Source organism: Chenopodium quinoa, unplaced genomic scaffold (assembly GCF_001683475.1).
Source record: "Chenopodium quinoa cultivar QQ74 unplaced genomic scaffold, ASM168347v1, whole genome shotgun sequence".
Lineage (NCBI taxonomy): Eukaryota > Viridiplantae > Streptophyta > Magnoliopsida > Caryophyllales > Amaranthaceae > Chenopodium > Chenopodium quinoa.
The window spans coordinates 7,077,307-7,096,951 of NW_018745684.1; the positions used below are offsets into that span (position 1 = coordinate 7,077,307).

The window sequence follows — 19,645 nt, forward strand, 5'->3', positions numbered from 1 at the left end:
TAATTACAAGTGTAATTAGTAAAGGTGGCAAGATTGTCCTTAATGCAATAGATTAAATAAGATGTGTACTATCTTATTTAAATTTATAAAAAGCAAGGTGATATTAATTGTTTACTCTGTATCATGTATTTAATGAATACATAATTGGCAACTCGGTGTGCAATTGAGTTTTGTAATTTTTTTTTATATTTTTTATTTGCAATTTTTTTCTTATAAAATTTAATATTCCATACAAATTTATATGGATAATGTTAATAATATATTAATGCGTATAGAAACTTAATATATTATTGATATTATCCATATAAATTGTAAGAGGTTAAATATCAAATAATAACATCCAGTTGGTAATGTGTGACAAAGATAATACATTTTTAAGTAAGAATTACTATACTATTTGGGTCCGAGCAATATATCGGGGCATTATATAGAGTTAACCGGTCGATTAATATATACTTATTTTATGTACAAACTCTTAAATAGACCTGATTTACATTAATTTATTGTGGACCACTACTGACTATGATCGTTTTATTATTACCTTAGATTAAAGGTTAAAAAAAAAAAATTATTGTTTTGTTATGAAGGTCCTAAGAGGTAAATTTTTTTTAGTGAAGTTTTTAATTAATATACTAGTCAATATGAATAATAAAGGTCACTATGTTCAACATAAGGCCGTGATTCAAATTCACAATAATATTAAACGTCGCACAAGTTTTATAAAGGTCATTATGTCAAAATTAAGGTTACTATGTTAAAATTAGGGTCACTATGTTCAAAGTACAGTCAATTGCGCAGTTATGGATCTTAGGTCCACATAAGTTTTTTCCAAATTTATGATTGAATCTTTATCTCCCGTGATTAAATTTGTTATTTATGTTGTAATTCACTCCATAATGGTAAATTAATATTAGAATTCTTAATTTGGGTGATTAGGTTTGTAAATCACTTTAAGGGAATTAGAGTTCTTAATATAGGTGATTAGGGTCCCTAAATAACTTTAGGGGTCTAGGGTTTCAATTTAGAGGATTAGGTAATTAAAATTGTTTTTAAGGAATTAGGGTTTATAAATTTGGGAGTTAGGGGATCGAAGTATGTATTATCAATTTGGAATATTAGGGTTTATATATTATATAGTGATTTTGGTTTAGAAATTTGTAATTTATGGTGAATAAGTCATAAGAAGTATAAATTTGAAAATTAGGGTAGTTAATCATTCAAATTAGTGTGTTAGGGATATAATTCTTTTTTTTTTTTTTTTTTTTTTTTTTTTTTTTTTTTGATGCAGTAACTGAAAAGGACATCAAAGTAGTGGGGGCTCACAAACGGAATAATTTGCCGGAATCCATTTATAGTGCCACTCAAAAAATTTTAAGGGATATTTTTTTTAAAAAAAATAATTTAAGGGCCGTTGTTTCCAAATTGAAAGGGTATTTAGTACTTGCTCCGTTTTTATTTACTTACAACACAACCTTGTGGCATGTATTTTGAGGTTGTGATTATATAATATAAACGGACATGTTATTCAAATAATTTGGCAACCCTGTCGAACTCGTGATCGTACTATTGAAGTATTTGAAACCACGGCTGTCATCATCTCCATTGAGGTAGTAGCCAAGCTCGAACTCTCCATATGGTGTTGTAGTTTTCGCCTACCTCTAGCTGCAGTCTCGGGTCCAATATACTACCTATGTCACCTCTTTCAAAGAGTGGTGTTACCCATTAAATTAAATGGGTGTGTATTTTTTCTGATTGCTGATTTCCCTGTCATGAGCTCTAGCAGAACAACACCAAAGCTGTAAACGTCGCTCCTTTCATTCACCTGTCCGGTTAAATGGTACCTGTATTCATTATAATCATAAACATAACCTTAGCTTAATTACATAATATATCAGATCAAGTGATCAAGTAATTAGATAGACTGGAGATGAAGATAATGCACTTACTGAGGAGCAAGATAAGCTGTAGTTCCAATGACTCGAGTCTTTAATTTCGAGACATTTTCAGCTGGGAATATTTTTGAGAAGCCAAAATCAGCTACTTTTGCCTGGTGATAATGTTGATTTAGTAGTATATTAGCCGGCTTCACATCTCTATGGACTATTGGCGGGCTGCAACCGGTATGCAAATAATCCAGTCCTGTAGATACAGATGATGAACTCGTTTATTGCTGTAACAGCTAATCTTACTGACAAACAATTATACATGAAACATTTCCTCGATCTGTTCAAAAACAATAGCTGTCTCTTTTTACAAGTAGTAGTAGAATATAATTGAAATTCCTACTATGTCACGCTACTTAGCCTGATGTGAGTGATAGCTTGAGATTTAGATCGATGTATAAATCTTGAAGTATCATGGAAAATAATCTTTTTATGACTACCTGGCCTTATTAGAAAGTTAGCACTAATGCAAAGTATTGTTAAGACTTTTATTTATAACTATACGAGTATGTGTAAATAAATCGATGTATTTGTCAAAAAAAAAAAAAAAAAAAAAAAAAAAAAAAAAAAAAAATCTATGTATGAGTATTATATTTCTTGTACACCTTGAGCTGTATCGAAGGCTATTGCAAGTCTCCTTTTCCAGCTTATGAATACACCTGAATGTTCTGATGAACACGAGCAAACGATATTAAGTATTGTTGCATTGGACAATAACAAGTAGTTTGATGAAATATGATTATGATGCGGGCCATACTTAACAGTTAACATACACTTAATTAATTAATTGTATAAAATTAACAACCTGAAAGATCTTTCAAGTCCCCTCCAGATAAGTACTCGTAAACAAGTGCCAAGTTGCTGGTTCCTTCTTCGCAGAATCCGATCAGAGTAACCAAGTTTTTATGATGTATCCTCCCTAGCACATTAACCTGAACCTGTGCCGCGAGCATTTAAATTGCAGATTTGCCTTTTAATGACAGTATAACACCATATGTATGTATATATTCAGGAAAGTTATTTATAGTGTTGGCAAAAAGTTAATAACCTCATTGCTAAATTGCTTAGGGGCATCATTTTCTGAGAGCACTTTGACCGCAACTTCCCTATGGTTGTCACTCAAGCGACCATAATAAACAATTCCATAGCCACCTTCTCCTAGCATTCTATTGAAATCATTTGTCATATCCTTGACCTGAGAATAGGTAAATCGCGCCAATTGCAGCCTACTAGCATCTTCAATTTCAGTCTCATCTTCAGTAGCTTCTGTTGCATTGTTAGTCGCACCTGTAACTAGTGTCAATATATTCAATATCTTTGAGGAGTGCACTTGTCAGCTTATTTTAATTTGTTCTGGAACTTTGAATTGACGGATTTAGGCTCCATTTGTTTTAAAGGAAAACAATTGTCATGGAAAATCACTTTTCAAGGAAAACAACTTTCAATGGAAACATGATTTTAAAAAAGGTTTTCCTTTGTTTGTTTGATTAGAGGAAAACTTAAGGAGAAAAAGAAAGGAAGGTGGGAGGAGAGTATTAAAGAGAAGTAATGAGTGGAGAAAAATGTGGCATACCTTCTTTTTCTAAGGAAAACTGTTTTCCTTTTCTAAAGTGCAATTTTCCACCTTTAGAAAAGTTGTTTTCCATCTCTTATCAAAACAACAAAGGAAAATGGAAAGATGTAGGGGTGAAACAAATTTGGGTTAAAACCGAACCAAACCGAAAACCGAACCGAATAAGAAATATGGTTCGGTTTTTTTTCGAAAGTGGTTCGGTTTGGTTTTGAAAAAAAAAATATTTCGGTTTTCGGTTTGGTTTCGGTTTTAGAAATTGAAAAACCGAAAAACCGAACAAAACCGAACAGAACCGAAATTTCAGGCCCAAAAGCCCCCTAGCCCAACACTTTTACCCTAAGTATATAAAGGAAAAAAAAAAACCCTAATCCCTCACTTCCTCATCTGACTCTCAGTCTCTCACCTCTCCTTTCCTCTTCTTCTCCTGATCTCACCTCTCCGCCCTTTCTCTCCTCTCTTCTCTTCTCAGAATCTTAGTTCTTCCTCTCCCTCCTTTCCTCTTCTCAACTCCGTCCTTTCTTTCTCCTCTTTGATCTCTTCTCCATCACTCTGTTCTCCTCTTTTCCCCACCAGCCCACAGCGAATAAGTTTATTTACAACGTTATTAAGCCATCAACTGAGTAGCTAAGGTTTTTCATGTCAAATTCATCCATGAAAACACTAGATCTAGTGTTTTCATGGTCGAACTTGACCTTTAAAACCCAAATTCGAGGTTTTTCGGTGGAATGTGAGGTATGTCCTCTTTTTCTTAATTTTAATTTGATTTGAATTTTTTTTCCTACTTTATTTTTATGGTGGCGTAGCCGTGTAGATTGAATTGCGGTGGTGATAGGTAGTTGTGGGTCGATCTAGGGTTAGTGTTTGGGTGGAAAGGATGAAGGGTGGTGAAATAAGGTGGGTTGTGGGTTGTGGTGGGTGCGGATCTGGGTTAGGGGTGGTGATAAGGTGGTTTTTGGTGGTTGTTGTGGGTGGTAGTGGTGATAGTTTCTATGGGTGGTTAGTGGTGGTTAGTGGGCATTGTTGTGGGTGGTTAGTGGTGGTAGTTTCGGTGTTTTTTGGTAGGTTAGGGTGGGTGGTAGGTGGGTTTTAGGTGGGATGTTTGTATGGTTTGGTTTGGTTCAATTTTAATTGGTGTGGTTTGGTTCGGTTTTTTTGCAAAATGTGATGTTTAGGATGCTTGAGAGGAAAATTCGGTGCGGTTTGGTTTTTTTTAGGAAAACCGAAATTTAGGTGGTTTGGTTTGGTTCGGTTTCAAAGCTAAAGTGGTGCGGTGTGGTTTGCAAAATCAAGAAACCGAAATTTGGTGGTTTGGTTTCGGTTTGGGCAAAAAACCAAACCGAAAACCGAACTTTCACCCCTAGAAAGATGAAGGAAAATCATTTTCCAGGAAATTATTTTCCACCAAAACAAACGGAGCCAGTAAAAGTGTTGTAGCTTACCTGATGGCCTACACCGCCACCTCCAAAAACAAAAGGCACCTACGATTGAGAAGAATACGATGACAGGTAACAGCACCTGAAGCAGGACTTTGCTCTGGCACAGAAATTCAGTAAAAAATAAATTAGGACAAAAATTCAGAAGATATGCAAGTCCTCGTCAGGTTGCAAATTATTAGACTTTCAATGAGTATTTGACCGTCTTGAATTTATCACCTGATAGGGGATTCGGCTTAGGGGATGAAGGTAGTCCGATGGGAGAAGGGGATCCAATTAAATCGAATCGAGATTACAACTAGGAAAAAATACTATAGTGAAGGCCCATTGACGCATCTGACTATAAGTGTCACAGGCATTTCTCACAAAGGTTACTCCTGATATAAGGACTGCATTGTGCAAAGCCGCGTAGTTTCTGAGACGCGGATAGATTCGTTTCATTTATGGCAAAGCCAATAGGGTTTTTGTTATAAGCAGCTTTAAGAAAGAGATTAGTCATGGTGCTTGTAAAGAGCTCACGGTGTGGTTCAAAAATGGGATCGCTTACCAGACCGGTATCATTGTAATATATTTTGGGTGGAATCTCTTCATCGAGGGAGAAGATGGTGTGGTTGGCATAGCGCAAGGTGCAAAACTCATACCAAACAATCCCTTCTTTCTTGAATTTACACTTATCTACAATTACCTGTACTGTAGCCTTGATGCACTGATGGCACGTAACGACATCAACCTTGATGCACTGATGGCACGTAACGACATCAACATCTCCTCTGCAGAAATACAGAGCATAAACCTGATTAATATCTGTACCATTAGTGAAGTTAGAGTAGGTTCGTAAGGCAGCATTAGCAATGAGTCTTGTGAAAAGGGTGTTATTTCGGGTGAAAACAATCGGACCTTCGGCGAGGCCCATTCCTGTGGGCTGAAGACTGATCTTGGTCCAAGTGATGACTGGGCCGAGGGTTTCCTGCACAGCAAACACACGTAAACTGGCCTCGGGGGTTGTGCCGAGGAAGGCCCCTCCGATGTCGAAGTCAATACAGTGTTTTAGAGAGAGAAAGCAATGCAAGAGTATTAGTTGCTTGAGGCTTTTACTGAATGAATGTAAAGAGAGAAGATTGAAGACTTTTATACCTTTGCTCAATGGATAAATGGGCCTTAAGTAAAGTGGGCTTGCCACCTTGACTGGGCCTTGAATGACTTGGCAAATATATGGAGAGTTGAACCTTGCTTTGGGCTTTGCAATTAAAACATTTGTGGACCGGCCCAATTGTAGTAAATTGGACCCAAACAACTTGCCCCCTGACCCGATTTGGAAGCATGATGGATCGGTTTTGACTTGCAAAATGGAGGGAAGTATGTGGTTTTAATTAGCATTTAAATTTGGAGGTTATGGAGGCAATAACGGTTATTTCTTGAAGTAATAAGTAAGTTGGATGGTTTAGTGGACAGTTAATAAGGGGAGAATATGAACAGCTGAACATTGAAGTGGGATTAGTGGGGATTTTAGTGGCACGGACTTCCGAAATTCCCGTTTCTGGAAGGTATTTAAGCCACTCGTCCCACATTTCCTTTCCCTAATTCACACTTACTTCTCGCTAATCTTTGCTACTAACCCGATTTTCTTTTTCCGCTTATACTCAGCAATCCGAAGCTTTAAACTAGAATTTGTTGTTCCGAATTCACAGATCGACAAATTTCGCATCTAACAAATGAAATTTTCTTCGAAGTTTCTTCGGTTTTCTTTGCTTTTCACGTACCCCTTTTTTCTGTTTTCTCGCACTTCCACTGTTCAACAATGGCCAGTGACCGGAGACGGAGGCCTATGGAGGCTGAACCAATTGTTGAGGAAGAGGAGGAGGAGATGTCCCAATTGATTCTGAGGCGGAATCGCCCTTTAGAAATGATGTCACTTCTTAGCGGCCAGAACCCTAACGACAGGGCTGGAGCTGCTGCTATCCCGAGAGGGGTCGCAATCAGGGCTGTGCCGATCTCCAGCATGCCCCCAGGGTCTCGGAGGGTGCTAGCACCTCTGGTCGAGGCGCGACCTCGACATCTAGGCCATTGACTCCCGAGGAAAGGGAGTGGACTGATATGGACGAAAATGTGGGCATCATGAAGGCTGAACCTTATTCATGGTGGGTCGAAAATAACACCACCTACCGCTTCGCCGAACAAATAGAAATCTTCTACGGCATAATGGAGGAGAATGGGTACTGGTGCCGAATCCCTACTGCCGAGGATAGAATCTACCGCCCCCCTGGATATACTGGGGTTTACACTCGGCAGCTGTAGTACAAGCACTTCTAGAAAACAGGCCATTTTCGACTGAAAAATTCCGTCTGAATCACCCTGAATTCCGTCTAAAAACCCATTTCCGACAGAATTTTCGTCGAAACCCGTTGTCGGAAGCCCTTTTGTAGGAAAAACGATCTTTTCCGACAGATATTCTGTCGGAAAACTGCTTCTAACGGAAATTCCGTCGGAATTTTTTGTCGGAACTGGAATTCCGGCATCGGAAAAGTCCGTCGGAAATTTCCGACGGAATACAAATCTGCCCTGCACCACCACCTGCACGGTCTGTCACCACCTTCAGCCAACTAAAAACCCATTGTCAACCCCACCCTCACCCCACCTAACCCTAACGCACCCAAACTAAACCCTAACGCACCACCACCACCCCAACAACCCTAACAACACCACCTCCAACCAAACCGAACCACCCTACCACCCTCCTTAACCGAACGTAACCCACCTCCTAAGTCCTAACCCTAATCAAACCAAACCCACCCCACCTAACCCTAACCAAACCGAACCTACCCCAACTAACCTTAATGCACCCAAACTAAACCCAGATCTATCTAAAACCACCCAACTAAACCTAAATCTAAAACCATCAAAACTAAACCTAAATCTAAAACCACCCAAACTAAACCCAAATTAAGCAACTACCCCACCACTCACCAGTCCACCGCCATTACCCGAACACAAACCACCCACCACCACCGCAGTTTCCCTAAACCACCTTGAATTTCAAAAACCAAAACCCCGAAGCCACTGCAAATTTCAAAAACCCATCATAAAATTAAAAAAAAAAAATTCAAAAACCAAAATTAAATAAGAAACAAAGAACATACCTTGAATTTCACCATGAGAACTTCGAAATTGGCTTGAGTTTGGGTTTTAAAGATCAAATTCGACCATGAAAACTTTAGAGTTTTCATGGTCGAATTTGACATAAAAACCCTTACATTGTTCAAAAAATTAAAACCCTTCGAGTTTTCATGCGTGATTTTGTGAGAATGAAAGAAAGGAGAAAGGAGAAAGAAGAAGAGAAACGAAATAGAGGAGAACGAGAGAACATAAAGGGGGAAAGGAAAAAGACGAACAAAGAAAGGGGGAAAAGAAGAGGAACAGAGAAAGGGGGGAAGGAAAAAGACGAACAAAGAAAGGGAGAAAAGAAGAGGAATAGAGAAGAAGCAGAAGAACGAGGAAAGAAGAGAAAAGAGAAAGAGAAGAGGATGAAAGAGAAAGAGAAGAGGAAAGAAAAGAGGAAAGAGAAAAAGAGGCTCTGGTAAAAAAAAGAGGAAAGAGAAAAAGAGGCGGAGGAAAGAGAAAGAGAAGAGGAAATAGAAAAAGAAGAGGAGGAAAGAGAAAATGAGGCGGAAAGGGTTTTTTTTTATTTTTTAATTAAATATTCCGATGGATTTATTTTCCGTAGGAAATTTAGCTTTTCGACGGAATATTCTGTCGTAAATTACAAATATTCCGACGGAATCCGATGGATTTTTTTAAATTCGTCGGAAATATCCGACGGAATTACCTGCCCGTCGGAACCGCTCCGTCGGAAATAGCCTATTTTCTAGTAGTGAGGCTTCGGTTTCCTGCCCATTCCTTTATAATCAAAGTGCTGAATGGGTATAACATCTCGCTATCTAAGCTGACCCCCGTCAGTATCCGAAGAATAGTGACCTATCTTTGGGTCTGCCTATTTTACGGGCTTGAGTCGAGTGTGCACTACTTCCGCTGCATGCATAAGCTGATGCCAAATAAGCAGTCCAATAAATGGCACGGCCCTGGTTGGTGGCAAATTGAAGATGAGAGGAGGTTCCTTTCTACTTATCCGAATGATACTTCGGATAAAGACTGGATAGGCCAATAGATCTGGGTTCGGGCGCCGTTAGACGAGGATCATCCAAATTTCTTCGACAGCCCCCGATACTTGAGGAAGCCCGATCCTAAGATGTTCAGCATCGGGCTTGATGAGTTCTCTGACGCCGATCTGAAACAGATGGAGTTCTTTGGCAGGAGCCACATGCCTAGGGCCACAGGCCGAATGGCAAATGTGCCTACCATTTGGCTGCCTTGCTGCCACTATATCATCCAGGAGAAGATACTTGATGTTGTCGACCTTAGCCGAAAGTACCAAGGCGGTAAGGGACTGGGCTGGGGCCGAAAACTTTATTATTTTTTATAATTTTCTGCTTTCTGACGCTTATTTTTCTCGGCCAAGCTAACCATTGTTCTTTGTTTTTCCAAAGCTGTACGAAGAGAACTCGGGCGTTGATTACGAAGTGCTCGGGATCAGTCAGGAGAGGAACCCGATCACCAACACCCCCAAAATCACTAATTCCAAGGATCGGGCCCTTTCCTGCACCGGAAGAGGCTTCAGGTGGTCAGCGCTGTTGAGTATCAGGCGTAGAGACCTTGGTTTGAGAAGGTCGACCCCTTCTTTTTCCCTTCTGCTGAAGAACAAGCAGCTGTAACTATCGCCGCTGAGGTCTTTAGAAACGGAGCTGGGCCTTCAACTTCTGCTGCTGAGCCAAGAGTAGAAGAAGCCGAAGAAGAAGAAGATTCTGAAGACGCTCGTCTACTGAAGACTTCGGTGAGCCTTTGGACTTGTCTGAATTTGCTTCTTCCTTCTTTTTTTGTTTTTTTTTTTTTTGAACTTACGTGACTCTTTGCTCCCTTGTTCTTTCTTATGCAGTCCGACGAAGAAGAAGAGAACAAAGGAGAGCCAGCCGAGGCTAGGGGTGCTCAAAAAAACCCGACCCGGTTGTCCCGTCCTGATTTCCCGATGACCCGCAAAAAACCCGATGGGAAATTGACAAATTTTTTTGTTTTTTTCGGGCCAGGTACCCGTCCCGCTAAAATAGCATTTTCGTGGGCCGGGACATAGGACAAACTTTGCTACTATCGGGTACCCGGATACCCATTAAAAAATAAAATAAAAAAAAATTTGGAGAAGTCAACTTTCCCGGATAGTGTACCCATTACCCACCCTATCTTCTTTTCTTATCCTCATCCTCTTCTTTATCTCTCCTCTTCTCCCACTTACTCTCTTTCTCTCTCCTTCTCATTTCTCAACTTTTCACGCTCTCCTAGTCTCCTCTCCTCTTTCTATTTCCTCCTTCTCTCCTCTCCTCCCTTCTTTCTCTTTCGTATGTTCTTCCTCTTTCCTCTGTTCTTCTCACGCCTTTTCTTTCTCATGGTCAAAAAGAAGGTTTTAGTTTTGAAATTCGCGAAATTTGGTCAAAACGAAGGTTTTAATGGTCAAATTTGACCATGAAAACTCTAGATCTAAAGTTTTCATGTCGAATTTGATCGTTTTAAACCAAATTTGAGGTGAAATTCAAGGCCGTTTTCGGTTTAAAGGGTATGCTTTCTTGTTTTTATTTTCTTTTATTTTTTAAAAATATTGAATTTTTAATAAATCCATTTATATGATATGATTTCTGGTAATTTTCGTGCTAGTTTTGGTAAACTTCATTATTTTTGGTTAAATTCTGGTGGTGTTGGTTTCGGTTTGGTGTGGGTGGGGTTTCGTTAGGTTGGTTTCGATTGTGGGTTGTGGGTTAGGGCTATCGGTGGTGTTGGGTTGTTGGTTCGTTGTGGGTTTGGGGTTTCGGTGGTGGATCTGGGTAAACTCGAATACAAACTTACGAGTACAAAAATAAGCTACTCGCATCTGTAATTTGGCAGGTTAATTTGATAGCATTATCTAGTATTATAAAAAAAAAAATTATGTAGTATTATCAAGTATTATAGATCAACTAATTTAAATCCGAGACGGGACACGGGCCGACTTATCAACTACCCGAAGATCCGGGTACCCGGATTTTCGGGTACCTGAAAATCTGGATACCCGGATCTAAACACCCCTAGCCGAGGCTGCTCAAGTTGAGTCAACTTCGGACGAATCATCTTCAGACGAAGTCATGTTGGATCCGAGGAAGAGAAGGGTTGTTGTTTTGCCCAGGCAGTTTCAAGCTGCCCCATTCCTGTAAAGAAACCTCGGACCAAGGAGTCGAGAAAAGAGAAGACTCCTCCTCCTCCCAAGACTCGGGACGAGGAAGTGCAGCAGAAGACTCCCCCTCCTGGGTAACTGGCTGAGACCTAGGAGTACCCCACAAATTTAACTCCTCCATCATCTCCTCGGCACGTGGCCTGTCTTCAACTTCGGCAGGCAACTCCTTCTAGACTTTCCAATCTACTGAGATGTGGTTTGAGTCTGCCCTTCTACTGGTCGCACCTAATGCTGCTAGGAACGCTTTTCTTTCTCACCGAGCCTTAGCAATTGAGTTCTTCGGTGACCTGTCCGGCCTATCCGATTTGGAGAAGGCGAAGATTTGGTCCATTTGGGCCGCAGCTGGGGTATCTGAGCCCTTCGTGAGGGTTCCAGATCCATTTGTTGAGAATCAAAGGCTGCTGATGTAGGTAAACTTGTTTATACTTAAGCTTTTTTACTTAAGTTTTTTTTTTTTAACCTCGGCTAATTATTGCTCTTCCTTTCTACAGGTCGTTCATAACCATTTCATTGTTGTGGAAATGAACGAGGAGCTGAAGGCCAAGGCAGGAAAAGCCGAAGAAGCTGAGTGCCGAGCCCAGCTTGCCGAGCTAAAAAGGCAGAAGGCCGAAGAAGATGCCACTGCCCTCCGAGCTAATATGGACTCTATGGCTTCCAGCTTCAATACTTTCTCCCAGGAAATGGAACAGTCCATCTTCCCGTGGCTAGACGAGGGTCAGGCGCTGAACCAAGAGTATGGGGTTGTTGACATTCCGAGCTTCAAGGCTCGCATTGAGCAGAAGGTACAACGGGAGGCTGAGGCTCGGCAGTAGATGGCTGAAGAATTTACTGAGAAGGTTGCTCTGGTCGAAGCTGAGGCCAAGTAAAAGCAATCCGAGCTTGAGGCTGAAATTCTGCGACTGAGGAGCGAGCTAGATGCTCGGGACGTGGAGCTCTCTGAGGCTGAGCTGAAGCTGGGAGGTAAAGATACCGAGCTTTCCCAAGCTTAGGCTGAACTGAATGACGTCCGTGGTCAGCTGCAGATTCAGACTAAATGGGCCGCTAAGGCTCAGGCTGATCTTGAGGCTGCCCAGCTGTTACCCAAGACCAATATGACGAGGGTTTTGACAACGGCTTCCAGGTTGCTCGGCGCCTTGCTTTTTACGACGATCCCAGCATAAATTGGGATGCAGCTGAGGAGTGGTCTATGGACCCTAATGACCCACATCTGCACACTGCCAGTCCTGCTGAGGTCGCTTTTCTAGCTCGTCGGCTGAAGCTGAGGCTCGAGCTGAGCGGGAGGCCTAAGAGGGGGATAGAGAAGAAGCTAAGAAGAGAGAGTTTGAAAAGACTCTTGCTCAGTCAGCCTCCTTTTAAGCTGGTGCTGAAACTTCTGAGGGCCCCAGCGTAGCTGCTCAGCTTGGTCCTACTGATGCTGAAGCATAGGGATTCGGGCAGTCGTCTTCAGAGTCTTACGGATCCACTTGTGCCTAACTGCTATTTTTGCCGCATTTGTTTTGCCTTAACTTTTGCTTCAGCTTGCCTTGTACAAACTCTTAATTTTGTTTAATCTAAGTAGTTGTACTTAGTTCGGTAGCTGTGTTTTTCCGCTTATGGGCGGCTGCCGATGTAGAATTTCGTTTGCCTCAGCTTGCCTTGTACAAACTCTTCAACTTATATGTGGCTCGGAGTTCCGAGCATATTTAAACTACTATGAATGCTATGGTTTGCTTTCCTTTTACCTTACTCCTTCTACTTATTCTTTTTGCTTTAATTTGCTTTCACTTTTTTGCAAAAAAAATTCTAAGTACTGAGCTTCAGCTTGGAACCGTTGCTTACCTGAGTGCTTCTTGCCCCCCAGATTTCTAAAGCTTCGATCTTCAGGTTTCTGAGGTACTTGCTTCAAATTTTTAGTGCGGATGAAACTTTATCTTTGCAAAATTTTGAAGTTTTTGCTCTTTCCCTTTCTCTTCTTTTTTTTTTTAAGAATCTATGAGTTCGTTGCTCAGAAGCATTAGACTCCAAGAGCAATATTCTCTCAATTCTTAAAATTCATCCGAGGGAATGACTATCCGAAACACAAGGCCATCATTCTGGAAATGCCTCGGATATAACTCCTCTGAAGCACGATGCCAATGTTTAGGCTATGCTTTAGATTTGTCCACGGTCTCTTTGCCTCAAGGAACTGATTTATCCAAAGTACGATGCCCTGAAATAGCTATACTTCGGTGGTGAAATCATTGTTCCTTGTTTGGCAGGTTTGATGGCTATCCGAAGTACAATGCCTCTAGTGGGATATACTTCGGACAGTGCCGAAGGGAAACCTCTTTTTTAAAAAAATGTAGAAGATAGAAAAACAGAAACTTGCTAAATTTATATAAATGGTGGCTCAAGGGCCTTTCATTAATTAAAAAGATGCACTTACATAGATCGTTCTTCGCCGAAAGGGCATACACATGATATTTCTTAAGTACATCTGCGTTCCAGTGTTCTTCAGCTCAGTTCCATCCAACTGTCAAAGTCGGTATGTTCCGGGCTGAAGTTCATCAAAAATTTCATAGGGTTCCTCCCAAGTGGTTGATAGTTTCCCATGAATGCGACCTTTTTGCACAGCTGCAGCATTCCCAAGGACAGGATCTCCAATTTTGAGAAGTCTTGCATGGACTCTTCGGTTGTAAAATTTGTTGATTCTTTGCTTGTATGCAGCCAATCTGTCTTAAGCCAAATCTCTGACCTCGTCAAGAAAATCGAGGGATTCTATCATGAGTTGCTCGTTTTCTACGGCCGAGAAGAGATTTACCCACGGACTTTCTGTGTCGATTTCCACTAGAAGAATGACTTCGGATCCATACACTAGCTTAAAAGGTGAATGTCCCGTTGCCTCTTTTACAGTCGCCCGAAGTGACCAGAGAGTTCCTGGAAGTTCCTCTATACACTTAGACTTTTGATCTTCAACACTGTTCTTGAGAGCGTTGAGAATCTGCTTGTTTGCAACTTCGACTTGACCATTACTCTACACATGACATACTGCAGAATATGCCAAATTGATGCCAAATTGATCAGTGTACCGCCTTAGCGCCAAATTATCAAACTGCCTCCCATGATCGAAGACAAAGACCTTCGGAATTCCGAAGCGAGTGATTATATTCTGCCACATGAATTTCCTGACAGCTTGCTCTGTGATGTTCGAGGCTGCTTCGGCCTCGATCCATTTGCTGAAATAGTCAATGCCGACTACCAGCCATCTTTTCTGGTACGGAGTATCGGGAAATGGCCCTAAGATATCCATCCCCTATTGGGCAAATAGAAGCAGATTTAGGATCGGCTGAAGATCTCGGGCTGGCTAAACTAACATAGAGTTGTTAGGTGTTTAGTTTTTTGGTTGCAAAAGCCTTGATACATGTTTGCTGCAAGTCTATCGAGAGGTGTTGGATACCAGTTCAAAAGAAATACGATGTGCATTGCTTAAGCTGATAACATACTCAGCATGTAATCTTGTTTATCTATGGAACCTATGTTACATAGACTCTTCATTTTATCTCAAGTACCCATGTTGGACCCTTGACATTTGGACATGAGTATGACACTTGGACACTTCATTTTTAGTTCAAAACCATGGAAATTGATTCACAAAATAGTCGAGTCGGGCGCTTGGACATGTACTCGTGTTGGACATGGGTACCCGAGTCCATGTAACATTGGTTGTGAATAATGGAACAATATGTAAAATAAAGCAAATTGTTACTACAGGCATGAGCATGGGGCCTTATATGCTCTTTCTTTGACAAGTTGGACATTTACATGTAGGAATTGACATGAAAAATGCAACACGTCTTCAAGAAGAGACACAGTTATACTATTGGTGGACAGTGCAACTCAAAAGTATCAGTAAGCTGATAAGTCTTTCAGCCCCCTTTTTACCCATTCATACTAATAACAAATGCAATCTTTCATTCACACATAATTATGTGTAATTTACCTTATCAAAAAATTTCGCTTCGAACTTTCCTGCACGACCAACTATAGGCACTAATGATGCTTCAATACCACCTCCAAGCACAACCTGTAGGAGAAAACACAGTTCAAGCAATGTCTAATGCTGTAAGCTTATATAACAAAGGAATTTATGAGAATATTACAGATTGTACGGGAAAACAAAAAGCTCTGCTGCACCACATGCACATTAAAAAGGTATTCCTATATAGCATCATTACCCTCAATACCTCATATATATTTATATAGGTTCCCACCTCAAGCAGGATAACTGTGAGTCGATATAAGGAGTCATGATCCAAGCCGTATACCAGTTCACAATCAATAAAAATTGCACATAACTATGAGTCACTTTAATTTCTCTCATCACTAAACTAGATGTCAATAACAAATTAAAAGCATATCATATAGGGTAGCAATAAATCAATCCCGACATCTCTCATTCATCATGCTAACTGCTATCTAACATAATTATGGTGATACAAGTACAAAGTGAGATATATGATGATCCAGTTGAGGCTTAAGACTCATCAAGTCATCAAACATCCTGTAGTGAAAACCATTCAAATACCAAATTTCTTGCCCTAAGAAAATATACCATGGGAAAACTGGAGCAGTGCAAATATAGACACCACACAGCTAGTAAAACTGGCAACAACAAATCAGAAGAAATAAAATAAATGAAAATGAAAATTAAAGTAACATACATGGTCCAGTAAAGGAGACATGGTAACAGCATTCACAGGTTGCTCTGTACTGTAGGATTTAAGGAGAGTTAAAGTCCTTGTGTCCCAGAGCTGAAGAAAGAAAACAAACCATGTTAGTACAAAAACAAACAAAAATCAACACAGTATCTTAATTCATTCAAATATCATGAGATATACAACCTTTGCTAATTTATCCAGAGAGCCCGTAAGGAAATGTGACTTGTCTGCAGATAGACAAATTGATGTAATTGCTTTCGTGTGACCATATTTATGGTCCTTTGTAGACATCATCTCTTGGCCTGTCTGCAATTTGAAGCACTAAAAATCAAGCCACCAAACATGGCAAAAGCAGCAAAAAGAACTCAAGCATACGTAAATCATATAACAGAATTTTAAGGCGCACTGTTCTTTCATGAAGTTCCAAGACTCAAGGCTATGTGGATACAAGTATATAACAAACAAAAATGATACGATTGGTAGTGCTTCTTACCACAGGATCCCAGACACGGATGATAGCATCTTCGCCACAGCTGATTATAGTGTTGTTTAAAGGCCCCCAAACAGCTCTATTGATTCTTCCATTTGGACCCTTGATGACAAGAACTGGCCTATCACTCTCTGCAAATCAAGGTAAACAATGATGTAATCTTTGGGAGCAGATTTCAAGGATAATAAAGTGAGAAGGGATAAATGTTAATGGATATACACACAAATTCATAGACAAGTAATATTAGCGTAAATGCCTTAAAGCCAAAAGCCTGCATGTTGCTTATAAAAAAGAGTGGATAATAATGTTCAGCTAAAAAAGTAACCTAAGCCTCCTAAATAAAAAAAATGTATATCAAAAAAAAAATTACCATACTAAATGATTAGAAAATGCCCCCAAAGTATCATATGACAAGATCACATATCTCTGAAACAAAAAGCACACATAGCATCACCACACTAATGAAGACCCTTATGGAAAAGTAATTGTTCTTAGTACACGTTAGTGATTGTACAGCCAATAAGATGGATTAAATGTGCAAGTAGATGCAAGTTGTTGAGAAGTTATCCCTCAGATCAACAGTATAAAAAGTGTGGTAATTCTAATTGTTAGAAAAAAAAAAAAAAAAAAAAAAAAAAAAAAAAAAAAAAAAAAAAACCCAAAAAGGAAAGCAAAACTATTTTTTATGTCTAAAAGATATATCTACGAGTTAAAGGCATTAGGTTCAATTTTTAACCATTCCAAAGCACTGTTTGTAGAGTAAAAGCTACCTCCATCTCTACAAACTAAGCCCTAAAACACAAAAGGCTACAAATAAAATAACAGTTCAGAGTCTTCAGACATACAGTATACAAAAGCGAAAGTTAAGCTTGCAAGTGAAAGAAATGGGCAGTTATAAATAATTATACAACAAACCAATACAATAATTCCTAAGCCGGAAATGATGTAAATAGTCCAAATGTCCAAAAAATTGAAAAACATATGGCATACTTACGTTCATCGAGGTCTTCTGCAATACGATACACGTGAATTGCAGAAGTCTTTTCCATAAATGGATCAGTGATGATTACAGCAAGTTTATCACCAGTTGAAAAATCCACTGATCTGGCAGGAGAGTCAAATTTGAAGGTATGTAATTCCTCTCCTCTTTTAAGGTCCCAGAGCTTCACAGTCTGATCCGCACTGGCAGTAATTAGACGGGAAGAATCCCCTGAAATAAAAGATATCATCAATTAAGGGCACAAATTCACAACTTTAAACAAGGGTAGAAACTTTAGACATATTCATGCTGAAATTTAGCCCACGTTTAAAAAAAAATTAGAACTAATGCAAGTTTGCTCAAAATTCAGTTAACAGTCCAAAGTTTAAGTTATACCAAAAACAATATGAAGTTGCACAATAATCTTCAAGAGGTTGACAATAATAATGCCATGTCTATGAAACAGAACAATTAATAAGATTTAAATGAAATCAAACCCAAGGCACCCTTTCACAGCACTATTTTTACTCCACCCCCCTTCTTCTACAGTTCTAACTTTACGCTTTGCATCACTACAGCCAATGTGACACCCCAAAATACCTCATATACTTTTCCTCAAATGTACATATGCAGATATATTCTACGTATCGGAACAAATACAAAGAAACAAAATTGGGAAGGATTGAACCAAACTCAGGACAATTTAGAGTTTAAAAAAACTCGAATAGCAAGTGGCAATCATAAATATTGGGTTGGTCTCTTGTAATCTACCGTTTCCATGTAACAACATCCAAACCAACCCAAAACCTTAACTCTATAACAAAGTTTGTCAAACATGCTCAAAATATTTGTTCTTAAAATAGTGGCTGTTTTCACCAATACACAAAACATCAATGATCAAGAAAACCCAGGTTTATAAAATTACTGAAAGTCTCAAACACAAAGCTGTAGCCTGATTGTTAATATAGACAGTAGCAACTTAGACAAAAAAAAAATACTTCCTCTGTTTTTTGAGATGATTAGTTAAGGTAAACAAACGATTTTATCAAAAAAAAAAAATTAACATGAGGAACAGAGGGTATTACGAGTAAAAATTATTTTGAATAATTTGTCCATTTACATTATATATTCTCGACCACAAAGCACATGCCACAAAAAGTTGGATTGCAAGTAAATAAAAATGGAAGAAGTAGAAACAAGAGTAATAGAGTTTTACAAGAGACATCGCAGGACCAAACGGCACCGTTGTGTCCAGAATAGGTACCGAGGCGTTCTCCATTGTCGGCGTACCAAACTATAGGTTTGTGATCCTTTGCGCAAGAGAAGAGAAGGTCGCCGTCTCGATTGTACTTCAAGAATGTTAAAGGCCTTTCATGGCCCTTCATCAATATTGGCCTCATATTCTAAATATTAATACTTTAGCAGACGAATTAGACTCTTATCAATCGAATTTATCAAATCTTGCTAATAATATCAATGTAAATTGCGCAACAAAATTCTAGCAACAATATGAATCGTTTAACTGACTACACTGACAATCACATTAAACCCTAAATTGTGAAATTGGGTTTCGAATATTGCAACAAAAATCTTACCTTAGATGATGCTTTAATGGAGGGGAGAGAAAGCTCAGAAATTTCTTTAATGGAAGAGAGAGAAAGCTCAGAACCCGCTTCAATGGAGGAGAGAGTGGGAGAACGTACAGCGTAAAAACGAAGTTCTTGGTACGTAATGTTAGTACAACGTAGGAGATTGAGAGGTATTTGAAAGACACGGGCGTAATATCAACAGTCGGATCTAAATAATATCAACCGTCAGATCTAAATTATTTAATTTATTTTTTAGACAGGTAAAATAAAAAAACCTTAGCCCATTGCGAGTTAGGCCTTGTTTAATTCAACTAATTTTTACTTATTTCAAAAATAATAAGTTCAAATCAAAAAAATTAAGTTCAAATCAAATTAGATCAGAAAAAATAAGTTCAGATCAAATCAAATCAGAAAAAATAAGTTCAAATTAGATCAGATCAGAAAAAATAAGTTCAGATCAAATCAAATCAGAAAAAATAAGCTCAAATCTGATCATCGTTTTATGTGCAATTTTTTATCGTTAAATATATTTAATTTCGTAAAGAAAAAAAATTATGAAAAATACATATTAATAAAATACACATTATTACGAATTTAACAAGATCCCACTTGATATATTTTTTCCTTATAGATTATCATACACTTAAGGTCAATG

The 19,645-nt window shown here is 39.1% G+C and overlaps 1 protein-coding gene across 6 annotated transcripts; it reads right to left on the reverse strand.

Moving 5' to 3' along the window:
- Positions 1-957: 957 nt before the first annotated feature.
- LOC110718224 (eukaryotic translation initiation factor 3 subunit I-like) lies at positions 958-19,217 on the reverse strand. 6 transcript variants are annotated; one of them, XM_021897037.1, is made up of 13 exons: positions 18,997-19,208; positions 18,618-18,804; positions 17,417-17,632; positions 16,426-16,553; positions 16,116-16,238; positions 15,936-16,025; positions 15,215-15,298; positions 4,956-5,049; positions 2,992-3,236; positions 2,749-2,881; positions 2,549-2,611; positions 1,947-2,139; positions 960-1,841 (listed from the first exon to the last, which is right to left on the reverse strand). In XM_021897037.1, exons 2-13 carry the CDS (start codon positions 18,799-18,801, stop codon positions 1,703-1,705), a joined length of 1,692 nt encoding a protein of 563 aa, XP_021752729.1. In that variant the 5' UTR covers positions 18,802-18,804; positions 18,997-19,208; the 3' UTR covers positions 960-1,702. The 6 variants fall into 6 exon arrangements, 5 of the variants coding, with proteins under 5 accessions (XP_021752731.1, XP_021752729.1, XP_021752730.1 ...); XM_021897038.1 differs by having other exon boundaries at positions 2,992-3,230; positions 18,618-18,817; XM_021897036.1 differs by having other exon boundaries at positions 18,618-18,817; positions 18,997-19,207.
- Positions 19,218-19,645: the final 428 nt, after the last annotated feature.